General features: G+C 51.4%; 5 protein-coding genes across 5 annotated transcripts; 3 read left to right on the plus strand and 2 right to left on the minus strand.

The window, feature by feature from the left end:
- The first annotated feature begins 218 nt into the window (after positions 1-218).
- C7974DRAFT_84842 (uncharacterized protein) lies at positions 219-2,273 on the plus strand. The gene is made up of 2 exons (XM_046147376.1): positions 219-2,061; positions 2,112-2,273. The coding sequence occupies exons 1-2, from the start codon at positions 469-471 to the stop codon at positions 2,163-2,165; spliced, it is 1,647 nt and encodes a 548-aa protein (XP_045991621.1). The 5' UTR covers positions 219-468; the 3' UTR covers positions 2,166-2,273.
- Positions 1,944-3,889, plus strand: C7974DRAFT_406287 (uncharacterized protein). The gene is made up of 5 exons (XM_046143131.1): positions 1,944-2,061; positions 2,112-2,672; positions 2,721-3,308; positions 3,358-3,482; positions 3,547-3,889. Exons 2-5 carry the CDS (start codon positions 2,381-2,383, stop codon positions 3,628-3,630), a joined length of 1,089 nt encoding a protein of 362 aa, XP_045991622.1. The 5' UTR covers positions 1,944-2,061; positions 2,112-2,380; the 3' UTR covers positions 3,631-3,889.
- Positions 3,890-5,115: 1,226 nt separating this feature from the next.
- C7974DRAFT_323221 (uncharacterized protein) lies at positions 5,116-6,726 on the minus strand (the record flags this gene model as incomplete). Its single annotated transcript, XM_046138886.1, has 1 exon — positions 5,116-6,726. One exon carries the CDS (start codon positions 6,724-6,726, stop codon positions 5,116-5,118), a length of 1,611 nt encoding a protein of 536 aa, XP_045991623.1.
- A 2,464-nt stretch (positions 6,727-9,190) lies between these two features.
- C7974DRAFT_84932 (uncharacterized protein) lies at positions 9,191-10,772 on the plus strand. The gene is made up of 2 exons (XM_046147379.1): positions 9,191-10,101; positions 10,152-10,772. The coding sequence occupies exons 1-2, from the start codon at positions 9,343-9,345 to the stop codon at positions 10,605-10,607; spliced, it is 1,215 nt and encodes a 404-aa protein (XP_045991624.1). The 5' UTR covers positions 9,191-9,342; the 3' UTR covers positions 10,608-10,772.
- A 637-nt stretch (positions 10,773-11,409) lies between these two features.
- C7974DRAFT_84934 (uncharacterized protein) lies at positions 11,410-13,811 on the minus strand. The gene has a single exon (XM_046147380.1). It carries the CDS (start codon positions 13,639-13,641, stop codon positions 11,764-11,766), a length of 1,878 nt encoding a protein of 625 aa, XP_045991625.1. The 5' UTR covers positions 13,642-13,811; the 3' UTR covers positions 11,410-11,763.
- Positions 13,812-13,865: the final 54 nt, after the last annotated feature.

The following is a 13,865-nucleotide window of genomic DNA, read 5'->3' on the forward strand; positions in this document are numbered from 1 at the left end:
TTGATGGGTCAATAAACAAGTAAAGGGATACCTGGACAGCCGTCATGGAAATGCAGCCCATTCGTGTCACATCCTCAGAAGACTTGCAACGCAGTACGACTTTCTCACTGGGTCGTGTGCCAAGTTCTCCGATTCGGCAGACTTGGCTGGTTGCCTTGCTTACACGCTCAGAGTTCCGATGCAATCAGATGAAGTGTTCGCGGCACTGCCTCTTACTGAGAATGCTTTGTTCGAATCGGAGTTTGCAAGCCGAGCCCTGGCACCGCGGCGGTGTTGAAGGGGGCTTCTCCATGCGTGCAGCACGCCAGTCACTGCCACGAATCACGTTCGCCACAGACGATGCTCGGGCTCAATAAGTATAAGGATGTTGTTCGTTGAAGCAGAAGACTCAAGCTGCAACTACGACCTCAACTGATTAGTCGACCACTACATTAAGACTTATCTACAAATCCGCGAAAAGCAGCAAACATGATCCCCAACATCAAGACAAGATTGATGCAGGAAGTGAGTAAGGAGCGAGATAAATATGTAACCAAGAATGAACCAGAGACTAAGAAAGGCGACGAACTCGTCCAGGCAACGGCAGCTACAGTCGGCTTTGTATCAGAGATTATTTATCATCGAAAAGAGAAGGCCTCAAGAGAAACAAGACACACACAGGTTGCACCACCTGATGACTCTATTGCAGCATCAAAATCACCGCGGGTGTCCGAAACTGCTGTTCCTGAGCCGGTAATTACTATTAAGGACCTCGCCGCTGCCTTCCTCGGTCGCCACCCAATTCCCAACACAACACCGTCACAAGTGTCGATCAAATTGGCAACACCGATTCTCATCCCACAACGTCGCCCTAATACTCGAGCTCGAGGATTCACACCGGCCTTTGCACCGATCTTGTCTTCGTACGATATCTCGCAAACCACGTTCCTTGATTTTATCATTACGCTTAACACGTCCCTTGAACCGAATCCGTATCTCAATGCAATCAACCTAGCTGGCTTTGCGGGCGAAGCATCGCCCGAGCCGATCATCTCATTAATGGTTGGTATCGGAGTTGAAGTGGTCACGGATGCGATCATGGAGGCGCAGAGCCGCGCCAAATCGAATGGGTTTCTGGACAAAGTGAACGAAGGGTTCTTTGCACCGAGAGGTTTGTTTGCTTTTGTGGGAACTTGGCGTCCGAACGACGATGAGAACGAACATGTCGTTGATGTCAATACCCATGATGGCACTTCCGCGTCACGGTCTGAACTTGGCAGCAACGAGAAGGTCAACAACATTGCAACAGGCAATGTGGAGGCTAAAATCGCATGGGGGAATTTGAAAGAGCAAATGCAGCGAGCGATGGTGTCTGCTGGTGGTGAGGTCGCAACGGTCTCTACAGCGTCACTGGTGTGGGCTTCAGCCGATGACATTGCTGCTGCCACGCCGTCGGGCATGTCGAAAAAGAAGGACCGTTTCGATCGTGCTGGAGTGTGGCTCGATAATCATGTTGATAAGCACACACAAGTAAAGTGGACGCAGGAATACCCGGATCATCCATTAGCCAGAAGTTTGCCCAAGCCCGAGTTTCGATCACGCTATGCAGATCCAACCCATGCTGCTAGTAGCGGAGATGTTGTCGCATTGTTGACGGGCGGACAGTGGCACATCAAGGAAGATGAAAAGAAAAGGGAGAAGAAGTTACGGGAGAAAGAAGAGAGAGCAAGGAAAAAAGAGAACAAGCTCGAAGAGAAGGAGAAGAAGCTTGAGGAGAAGGAGAGAAAGCTTGCAGAAAAGCAGAAGAAGAAGCTCGACGCAAAGGAGAATAAGCAAAAATTTAAACAGATCAAGCCTGAAGCGGATATTCTGTGCTCTAAGAAAGATGTTTCGCAGTCTAGCAACAGAGCGGAAAACAGTGGTACAAAGAAGAATACCAACGAGGCAGGCGAAGGGAAACCCGCTGAGAAAATCGTGTGTAAGCCGAGCAAGCATGACAGCGACAAACTAGCACAGAGTTCCAGCGAACGACCTGAACAGGACACAAGATCAAGCAACGGGGTTAGCAGTCTCTTAAAAAACGTAAGTTGTAGGCCTAAATCCACCTAGTAATTTTGCTCACTTCAGCACAGGACCTTTTGTATCTGGTCATCGTACAGCATCCCTCCTTATCTGCTAGTACCTGAACATGACGATCATTTAGCCTCTCTTGGACCAATTGATGCAGCTTCCATTCTATTCGAATCGGCATGCTGCGCACGTGCATGCTTTTCACCTTCACCCAACTTTCTGCCTTCACACTTGTTTCCATTGGCTTAGCCCCGGCTTCTGGATCACTGCAAGCAATTTACCTCTCCATCTCCGACACTTTAGCCACCACAGCTAGACTCCTTGTTCAACCATGCAGTTCTTCTGGATATTCTTCCTCACCGCGCTCGGCATGGTCGCACCTCTTGTCAATGACTATGACCCTTTGCTTGGATGGAAGGTACTTGCGCCGATACCTGATACAGGCACAGGCGATGAGTATGGTAGCTCCGAATTCCCAGTCACTCTCCCTGACGACGAGACATGGTACAATCTCTGGTGCAAGGGCGAAAATTTGCTCAAGGCAATGCACGGCAGCAATGACGACGCTGGCAAGCTATTCAAACCACCCAGTGACACAGCTGAGAGCAGATGGATCAACTACGGTGAGTTTCTGTCGCTAGCACCATTTCACAATGCTTATGATAGCGCAGATGACCTAAATACATGGCACTGGAACACCGAGAATGATCCTGATCTGACCCATGTCAACTTTCTCCTCGATAACGATGACATGGACTATTTTCCTGGTCTGGGTCTCGGCAGTGCACTCAGAGATCTTGATCTTCCTACTCACCAAAGCGACGACCCCAAGAAGGGCATTCAGATCATCTTTGCCATGCATCTCGATCGCACAGTCGGAACCGACGGCCAAACTTACAAAGTAGGCGAGAAGACCTATCGTGCCACTGGCGGCTATTATAAGTTCGGCATCGAGACCTCGACTGGCGCTATCTTTGGGCTCGACAGATTTGCTCCTGAGGCAGCAGGCAAAGGGATTGAGCCACCCATCACTAAAGAAGGAATGCCTCTGCTTCAGCGATTCTCAGACATAGCTTGGCTGTACTGGGCGCAGACGGCTACTAACAAAAACAAGATCGAGTACTTTTTCAACGTCGCCGTAACCAACGACAAGACGCAAATGGCGATCCGTCGGGCTCTCAAGAGTACAAACCAGCAGTTTGCGCCTTGGCCGGGTGCGATCTTCAGCACTGATTCATACGAGGGCAAGGTGCTTCTAGGTCAGTAAAGTCTCCAGACGCTCGTGAACGTGCCTGACAGCACTCATAGGTTCGCCAAATGGCCGCGCATATGGCTACTTCCTAGCCCAGCACAAGGCAGCCCTTGGTGGGAACATGTACATATCCGAGATCCGGGTTTTCAGCAGCGACACTAGACCATTCCTGCCGAACATGGTGCGTAACTCTTCCTGTGTTCTGATCGTTATCCCTACATCGCAGATTGACTGACTCTTACAAGATCATGCGTGTTCAACAACCGAGGCCACTCGAGAACAGCTCGGACGCAAAGCGAACCTCACAAGAAGCAAAAGCAAGATTGTGAGACAGCTTCGTAATGCTTATATAAATGTGCAAGCATACACACGCTAGTTCCTGAGAAGCGAAAGCAATATCAGCGTTATGGGACACAGGTCAATGGCAAGATGTGCAAAGTGACATACCAAAGAATGGATAGATTGCTGAACCCCGCATCCATCAGACACTGTGCTATAATAAAGTAGGCAGAACGCCAGATTAAGGGTTCATAACTTCACGTCGTGCACGCACAACGTGTATCAGCGTGAACGAGTATACGTAGCCATACCACACACAATGAGCATGATACTTTCCCAACAAGGTTTCACTTTGAGTCTGCGAACGATATAATTTGAAACCCCATTCTACACAGGCAAATCCTTCATAGCAACCTGTTCCACCACGATTCAAGACACACTCCTCGATAATGGCTGCACCGCTGTCCGAAGTCGAACAGGCTGGTCCCGCGCACAATGTTGTTAGTGATTCCATTAGTCGTGAAGAAGTTCAGAATTGGCTTGTTGATCAAGTTGAGCAGGTGCAACAGGATATTCGCGCCGTGAACAGCGGTACCTCCCCTGCGCCATCAGTTAGGTCATGCGAGGTTGGCACGGCCCACAAGGTCACTATTTCGCATCAGATTGTTCCACCAGAGGCGATGCATGCAGAATTCGATAGCGCAAGCTCCGGGACTACTAGCCCTTGTGACTCGATCCCAGCCGATGGATTCGCCGCTGTTGCTGTAGACCCAGCAACTCTTCCCCAGCGTTCCCTACTTATCCGCCGAGCAGCCTTGAAGCGGAAGCCATTGCCGTCGCCACTTGTGTGCATCCGAGATTGGCCCAATGGTAAGAGAACGTCATATGTAGGAGCACCCTCTGAATGGGCTTCCGCTCTAACGGCAGCTCTAGAGCGGGTCGACGGATCCTTCGATGGATTCAGGCATGGTCGGGACGGCATCTCTCAAACAGTGAAGGATCACTTCACTCCTGGTTTGCTGGACGGGACAAGCGAGGAGGAGGAGGTCATGGACGGTCTCGAAGGTTGTGAATGGCGTTGAGGCACTGCGACATAAAAGACTCGCATATCGAGAGTTCCCGTTCGAATGAATTCCATATATTCTAGCTCCTTGCGATGTCCAACCAAATACACAATATTTTGAGCCATTCGTCTCATAATCCCATAATCCTTTTCGAATATTCTGAAATCGTGACAACCCTGCGAGTCAATGCTTATGTGTGATGGCCGGAATCGTTCACTTTGCGTGTTACATGATGGTGCAATGCCCCTGTGAAGGAGCAATTGCAGTTGCCCTAATCAGTGGCTACTCGTCTTCCCTGGCTGAGAGCAAGGAGAGAGACTGTACAGTGGATACTAAAAGCCGTATACAAGACTCAACTGTACACTGAAACATATGGAAAAATGCTATAAACGCTCAATATGCCCCGCTGGTATGCAATGCTGCTGCTCGGAATATACAATGTTAGATGGCATGAGATGTCTCCTTGTATGTTTACCACGTCAACTCTTTATTCGGCCTTCTCGTCATCTCAGACGGCACGCAGCCCCAGGAGCAGACCTGCACCTTGAACGGGTAGACGACCATGTGGCTTGTGTTCCAGAACTCGATCCACTCTGCTCTCGCCACGATGTAGTTACTTTTGCACACATGGCACTGACGGAAGTAGCCAAAGCCTACATCCCCATCGTTGTGCAATGCTCGCGCAAAGATTGCGGCCGCAACGAAAGGCACAGGATCACCTAACCGTTCCCTTGTGTCTTCGACGCTGATGTTCGCGAGTGCAGTGTCAATAGACTTGGTGAGTAGGGATGATATCCGAGATGGTGCGAGCGGCGCGAAGATAGGAGTTGACGGGACGCCAAATGCGCCCTTAGATGTCTCGACAATGACGGGGAGGTTGCTTGTGCTCGATGAAGATGGCGCGGGTGATCCTTTGACAAGCTGACCGGCCTGATCGAAATACGAGACAAGAGACCTTGCGATGTATCGAGGTGTAGGCCAATCTGCTGCGATAGGACCTGCAGGATGATGCGCAAAGATGCGCTCATCTGGGCTATCCAGACCTGTTGTGTGCTTCAACTTGGCAGCATCGAGAAAAGTTTCCATCGACTCAATATAACGTATATGCCAGACAAGCGCTTCGCGATCGGGACATGAATGTAACGGTGGGTAATCGTCTAGAGTAGAAGATGTGAATGTGTGACGCTCTTCAAGTTTTCGATACCGATCTTGTGATACTTTTTCGATTAGGGGATTCCCAAGGGTGGTGAGATGTGCCAGCTTTCCATGAGGCGCCAGAACCCGGAGGAGCTCAAACGGTAGATATTCGAGTTTGTTCAAGGACACGTCGAGCTCCTGGAGATTGCGTAGTTGACTAATGTGCGAGGGCAGTTCGCTAATCTGATTGTTTCTTAGCACCAATGTGGTGAGATGTTGCAGGTTGAAGAGCGATGGTGTCATGCGTATCAGAGAGTTCTGACTTAGATTGATGTACAGCTCTGGTACCATGGAACGGTATTGGCCTTCTGCGGGCAGGTCGTTACCAGGGTCTGGAACATTCTTGATCACGCTATTCAAATCACCTATCTGCTTTATGTCGGTGTCATCGAGATCCAATCCTTGGAAGTCGTAATTCTGACAATCTCCATCCAAGCCTGCTCTCAAAGTAGAGTAGAAGGCAGCCTCAGTCATGCTCATCGGCTCTGGCTCGTCCTCATCGACAGCCTCAGCAGCAAACGAAAATGGCGACTTGTGCTCTGGTAGGGGATCTACGGAGCCATCGCTGTTGTCGCTCATCATGCAGATGCCCGAATCATAATTACGCGAAATTTTCGTCTTCTTGGGTTCTGGTGTGTTTCGAGTCGAATCGCCATTGTCTGTCTCATACCAAGCACCTTTGCGCTTGTTTTTGAAGATGCGTGGAGACTCGTAGTTTGTGATGTCGGGTGTTTCGCCAGAATCGTCGCTGGAAAAGAGCGGGGGCGGTGAACTCGACTTAGGCCAAATCGCGCCGTACCGTCGAGGTTCGAAAAAAGGCGGACTTGGGGGGTTGGTCGCGATCGCGTGCGGTGGTGACGACGGTAGCACCGCGTCGTCGTCCATAGCGCAGGTTCGAGGCGGTAAGACTTTCGATGAAAATCGAGGCTGATCACGCGACCGCGACTTTGGAGCAGAGGTTATCGCACCTCCTAAACTCGGGAGGCTGGAGGTGAACGAGATGTGGGAAGGAGCGCTGGACGCGTTGCGGAGCTGGACGCGCGACCCACTACTAGCCGCAACCGCGACAGGGTCCGATGACGGCATTGGCGCCGCATCCTGATAACGCTCTGAAGTCCACCGTAAGACCTACAGTGGCAACTTGGGTACTGTTGTCTCTGTACTACATGTCAACGGTTCTTGTGTCGCATATGCTGTGTAACAAACGACCGATCGATAGCTTGGAGGATGAAGAAGCCTCAGACCCTCATCCGGCAACCACCGCAGTCTCACGATGTCTATTATACTTACTCCAAGCCGATATGAGGAAAATGCCATACAATGAAGTGGTGAGTCTCAGCAACCTATTTCCAGTTCTGGTGGCAACTTCCGTCTATGACGGGCGGACCTGTGGCTTAGGCTCTTCCAATGGGGCTGGTGAGCGAATTTGAGAGCTTTACTCTCACGACCGCAGGGACGACAATATAATCTGCGAATCCCTTCGCTACTACCAATATATCATCTCTACAGTCTGCGCGTTCGATATTGAAGCTCGCTCTGGACTCTGAAAACATTCTTTATCTTGCGCTGGTGGTGCCGTCCCAGTTCTGGAGACACAGCTGCTGCGGCACTCTTTCACGACAGAACATGTTCTTGTCGCTGTTGTCGGTTACTGGTGACTTACAAGGTAACTATGTGTGCGTGAAGCATGCAATGCATGTCGTCCACGGCGAGCGTGCCGGTGCGTTCTGCGTGCCAACAGTCCGCCATCAAGCAGACTTGGGCTCGGTTTGCCTTCCCATCAAGGCTATCAGTTATAGTACTTGCTCGCCGACAGGCCTGTTACAGCCCAATCGCTGGCAGTGATGTCTCTGCATACGCGCAACTTGGGCTAAGACCCCAAGCGAAGGACGACATTATTGACCAAGCTGATCTTCAGTTGACTATACTGCGCTAACATCTAAACTTAGTACACACGTTTGCTTAGCCCTGCGTCTCGCACTTAATTACTCAACACGATGCTGCAGGTCTTCTGACCGCAACACGAGCGAGTGTCGTTAAGCCAACCTCGACTTCACGGCGCAGTCCCCTCACCGCCAGCATGCTTCAGACAGCATTGGATGCTCGGGGGACTTAGCAACCCAGGCGTTATGTGCTAGGCACTGCGCGCGGTGCCAGAGACAAACCATAAACAGGCGCTTGCCTCGTGACCCAAGACTCATGCTAAGGGCTGTACCCAGCAAGTCGATATCCGGAGGTGGACGCCAACACCTATCGGCACTACCAGTGCACACTTTGATCGTCCTTCGTAATAGCTGACTGCGCATCTCATCATGCCGAACAGGTAAAATGCACCTGCAGCCGCGATTCGAACACGACGACATAGGATGTGTTGAAATGCAAGAAGGATTGCTGACAATCGAGGTCATTCCGCAACACGACCAGGACCATCAGCACTTCCAGGCAAGAACGGCACATTACGAGTGTCAGTCATGAGGCGTACCACTGCGACGTGGCAGCCGCTTGGATAATTTCAGGCCGCCACCCAACACGCCTTTGTGGGGTTAGGCCATGCACAAGCTGAGTGGCTAGCTTGTACTGTTCCTGCAGCCGTTTCGCACGGACCTTCTGAATCCGGTGAACATCGTGCATCTTCCAGCCTCTCGGCACGGCACACGCTTCAAGGTTTCGTCACACCTCGTATGCTCACTACCAAGAGGTTGCATTCCACGATGGAAGCAATGGCGGCAGGTATCGACATCGTACTGACCTCCTCTTCGACGTCAGAGAGTCGCATTCTCTGGACTTAGCTCAGCCGAGATCCGTGACTTTGACAGCCTGGGCTAATCAACGGTGTCTGGGCAGAGAGAAACAAAGGACAAATGATGTCTGCCGCGCAAAAGCTTTGCCAACACCGTCTCTGAATGGCGTCGACCACAAAGCTTCTTATCGTGCCTGGGTTGGTTGGCTGATGCGACGTTCCCTTCGGCTATTCTATTATCGGATACGACGACCAAAACCCTGCTGCCAATCAGCACATCCGGCAGTCGGCAGAACAACACTCGGACGAGCGTGGAGAGGCCTCGCGCACGCCTCGTGCAGTCCAACCGTGGACCCAATAACCTGGCCACTCGTGAAGAGGCTCAGCCTTACCACACGCGGTGGTGGCGCTCGTCCGGAGATGAGATTTCCCCAATGCCAACACCAAGGCGGCTAGCTGATTCGCTCTCGCCCCCTACTATTCAGGCTGGCGCCTTTTGGTAAGCCGCCATCTTTCCACTTGCGTCCCGCCGCACTCACTTTGTGCATCTTGGCGTAGAATGACACGAACTGGTGGATCGACTTAATCGTATCGCTCAGGAGATATGGCGGGCCCCAAAAGGCAAGGTATATAGGCAAGGTATGATTCTTCCGCAAACGTTTCTGTAGCATCAGCTCTACGTCTCTCGTTTGTTCACCGGGAACATTCCAACTTCCCTTAGTATTTTATTTTAATCTAATTCCACCACCTACTCGACCACCATGCATCTGTCATTGACCGCAGCCATTTTGGCTGTCGCCGGATCCGCTATTGCGCTTCCCCAGAACCCTGCTCCCGCCCAGGGCACGTCTCTTCCTTCGAATGTCGACCTTCCTCCTGCTCTCCCGGTTGAAGACTTCAAGACACCCAAATTCGCTCGCCCATTGTCCCTCGACGAGGCCCTGCACGGTGTCAATGCTACCGTCACCACCATCGTCGAGAACATCCAGGATGCGAAAAACAGGCTCCCCGAGCTTGTTATGCCGGACACACCTTCTTCCAAGATCATCACCGACCTGATCCCCAACGTTGTCCCTTCAAGCTTCCCCATTACTCCCCGCGAATTGGATGAAGAGCTGGAGCGGTTCGAGAAGAGGCAGAGCACTTGCTCTAACCCCCGCGTGCGTCGCGAGTGGGACTCCTACTCCGATTCCGACCGACAGGCCTACGTCGATGCTGTCAAGTGCCTGCAGAGCCGCCCAGCTTCCGGCCAGTTCCGTGTATCCCAGAGCAGATATGAGGATCTCGTCGCCCTCCACCAAACCCTTACTCCTAACGTCCACGGCAACGCCAAGTTCCTCCTCTGGCACAGGTACTACCTGTGGACCTTCGAGCAGATGCTCCGCAGCGATTGCGGTTTCAACCGCGAGCTTCCCTGGTTCGATGAGACCAGGTATGCTGGTCGCTTTGGTGCCTCTTCTATCTTCAGCTCGCGATGGTTCGGAAGCATCAACATCGGTGGTCGATGCGTAACTGATGGCGTAAGTACCTTAACGTTTGAACCTCCGGCATATTACTAACGACACCACAGCAATTCGCCGGCCTCGCTATCAACATTGGTCCCGGCTCCGGCAACCAACGCCACTGCTTGGCTCGCAACGGAGACGACTCCAGGACCATCAACACTGGCAACGCTATCGTCGATGCTTGCAACTCGCGCGGCTCGTACCCTGATATGGCCTCGTGCGCCGAGGGTGGTGCTCACGCTTGGGGTCACAACGGTATCGGTTCCGTCATGTCCGACACGTATGCGTCGCCCGCCGACCCGGTTTTCTTCCTGCACCACGCTTTCATCGACCGCAACTTCCGCATCTGGCAGAACAACGGTGGTAATGCGCGTGTGACACAGATCTCTGGCTCCGACAGCCAAGGCAACGGCCTGAGCCTCGACACCACCGTCAACGTTTATGATTTCCGCCCTACTGTCCGCATTCGGGATATCCTCAACACCGTCTCCTCCACCTTGTGCTACAAGTACAACTACTAAGCTAATGTCAAATAATGTCCGATATCTATCTCATTTGTTAATAGGTGGAATGGGCATAGCATGGCATGGCCGTGTAGCTGTAATTAGACGGATTTTGTCTTTTTCGCTGTAGATATTTATACCAAAACAAGCCTTCTTTTCATGACCCTTAGGGAACGTTGCTCCTCCTATATACATGTGTGGTATCGTGTCTCGTTCATCAAAAGGGTACCAATGCTTCCTGATATTTGGGTTCATCTATCGGTCTGACGATGATTCAATGGTATGTTGCGATCGTGTGGCGTGAATTCGAGATCTTATAATGCGGATAGGATAAGGAGACCCGCTCAATTGCGAAGTTGCAAGAGCATTGCCACGCTTGTCAGAGAACGAACAAGTTTCTTTCACGGCTATAAAGGAGCTGATCAAAGGAGCGCTAGTTTCGGAATCATTGGTATCTCGACATAGAGGCGAGGGAGGAGTCTCGATATTGTGTCTAACTGAGCATCTCTAGTCTCGTAATGAGGAAACAGAACTTGCGGGGACGAGAGTCCGCTGACATAGTTAAACTGTATTGACATGAATATGAACACAAAGTGCCGAATCGAAGGATAAACTCAAACTCTTGTAGCCTCATCACCTCTGCCAGGGGAAAATTATGGAGTAACGCTCGCTCCTATTGTGTGTTACACATCAGATATCTAGCTGTGGCAGTCGAGGTTCGCATGGACGGGCGTTCGCACCACCGTTTGCCTCTTCAGGCTCAGTAATCGTCGACTCGATTGTGACCCATTATTACTATATCGTCCTCTTCTTAGCAAAGTATACCGCTTGCAATGTTGTTAGGCCTCTCTCTACGTTCGGAAAAGCAAGCTGGCTAGAAAGATGCTCTGCTAGCTCGTACCTCTCACAAGTATGCTGCTCGTAGTCTCTATCGAGACCAGGCCCTGTAGATCGAATAGCGTCATACCATCTGACACCGCCCTATATGCGCTGGAAAAGAGCAGAGCCGGTAGCGTGAGGGATTGGTGCTGATGGTTGTATGATCGGCTGGACTGGGAGGATGGACCTCACTACGTTCGCCGTCGTAGCCGAAATCAATCTTTTGATTCCATGCTGATCTCGTCGAGACTGCGCCTCTCTTGAAACTCGCTCTCTCTTCCCTTATTAATCAGCCTCAACGCACTGGAAACTCTTCCATTTGGCTTGCCATCTCCCAATCGCTCACCACCAGTCTCTCGAACGGGCCCGGGCTCAGCACGTAAGCGTCTTGGCCAAAAGAAGCTGGACTGAAGTCATCCGCCTCTCCCTCCTCTTCGTCTCCATCTTGCCAGAGCGACTGTTCAACACCGCTCAAGAATCCCCATGTAGTTTCGAGGATGTCTTCCATGGGAAGGATGTATGACATTGAGCGGCGGTTGCGTCCTGAAAATTCACCCCAAGCGTCGAGTTGTTCAAGAAGAGGAAAATGCGTAAAAAGAGACTGGGCCCAGGCGTGGATCAAATCTTCTTCGGCGGCGAGCGTGATGTTAGACCCTCTGCTGAGAAGAGTTTCTGGGCGGGCAAAAGATAGTTGGGTCAGGTTGGGAAACAACGGGATAGAAGTAGTAGCAGGACTTGCGGATGGCGTGTCAATGGCCGCAACTAGTTTGATCGTGCTCGACATAGCCTGAGGAGAGTCTGGTCTTTGGTCATATTTTGTCTGGGTAGGGGTGATGATGTCGCTACGGGCCACCGGTTGCGAAACTCCGCCGTAAAGTGGCAGAACGGGAAGCTGCAAGGGTACACCTATGCGAAGGATTTGAAGTTTTGGACAATACCGCGCTAGACTTGGTAGAGCAGTTGTTTGCAGTATGGTCGCAGTTGTTGGATGTAGTTTCAAGCTCAATTCTTCGAGATTTGGTAGTCCTTTGCAGAGTTCCTCGAAATGTGCACTTGATATGCCCGAGCCATCAATAGAAGAGGGATCGAGGGCCGCGAGATCGATGCTTCGCAACTTGGGACAGCAAGCGGCTAGTTTGACCAAAGCTGCGCCACTTGCCAGGAGATTCAGATGTGCTGTAGGAAAGCCCACCGCGAGGTTGCCGATGTTGACTTCGAGCAATTCCAAGTTCGGACATGCGAGGAGAGAAGTTACAACATCATCTAAGATGCTGAGGTCAGACAAACGAAGTTCGCCACTTGGCTGGCGTTCGACAGCAAGTCGCAATTCCTTTAGGGAAAAAAGATGGGACGGAAGGGCAAGTGCGATCTCTGGGTCACAGACGATTTGTAGACGCTCCAGGGCTGAGAATGGCTTTTGCAGCGCACTTGGGCCTGAGAAAAGAGGCAATGTTCGCAAACCAGGGTCAAGATCAATGGCCAGGGATTTCAGGCCTTGACGTTTGCTGAGATGGCCGAACAGGAGGTCTTTGCCAACGATTCCGCTCATCAAGACATCAACCTCCTCCAGATTAGGGAGCGTATCCAGATGGCATGCAAGAAAACTTGCGTGCACTGGATCCTGAGAGCCGAATGTATCCGGTCCAAACTGAATCCGCCTCAAATTTTGACAGGGACCGAACAAAGCTGGCAGTGTTACCTGCGCAACATATGCTGACCCACCAGACTGCAGTCCGGTCACTGCCAGACTCTCCAAGTCGGCATGCAACAGTCCTCGGAGGTTGTGTTGGTGCGATCGCCAATCGAGATCCAACTCCAAGCTCTTCAGATTTGGCCATGCAAGGTCTTTGAGAAACTCATATTCATCGTCGCTTTCATCTTGTGGGTCAGAGAGTTGCAACTGTTCGACTTTGTTTGCGTATAATTGTCGTCGATCATGTTGCATCCATTTAAAGGCCGAAAGATTAGGGTTCTGCTTCCAGGCAACAGAGGTAGCTGCGTCAGCCCAGAGGCTATTAACAAGAATGGCCGGTAACAGCGAATGTCGAAGTTCCAGGAGCTCCACAGGATGATCGAGGCTTGGTTGGTGCCGATGCCTGTCGATAATACCCGCAAGATGATGCAAGATCAGTGATACGATGTCGCGATTTGTTGTAGCTTCCGCGCTCGCCATTGTGTTGGTGGTACGTGGGACGAAAGCGGGAGTTCAAAGAATGGACAACCGCGGCGTTGGGAAACCCAAACACCAGGTTAAGAAAACAATGGATGTAACGTTGAAGAGAAGAGTCTGCCTGCGCATTGAGACTCATTGTTTGCAATTTCAGCAGATTGTGTACAAACACTACGTAGTTGACAGGGATCCGGGGCTGCCGGCCCACGCGGGAGTGTTTGAAAGCC

Source organism: Boeremia exigua (genome assembly GCF_020726555.1).
Source record: "Boeremia exigua strain MPI-SDFR-AT-0100 chromosome Unknown C7974scaffold_15, whole genome shotgun sequence".
Lineage (NCBI taxonomy): Eukaryota > Fungi > Ascomycota > Dothideomycetes > Pleosporales > Didymellaceae > Boeremia > Boeremia exigua.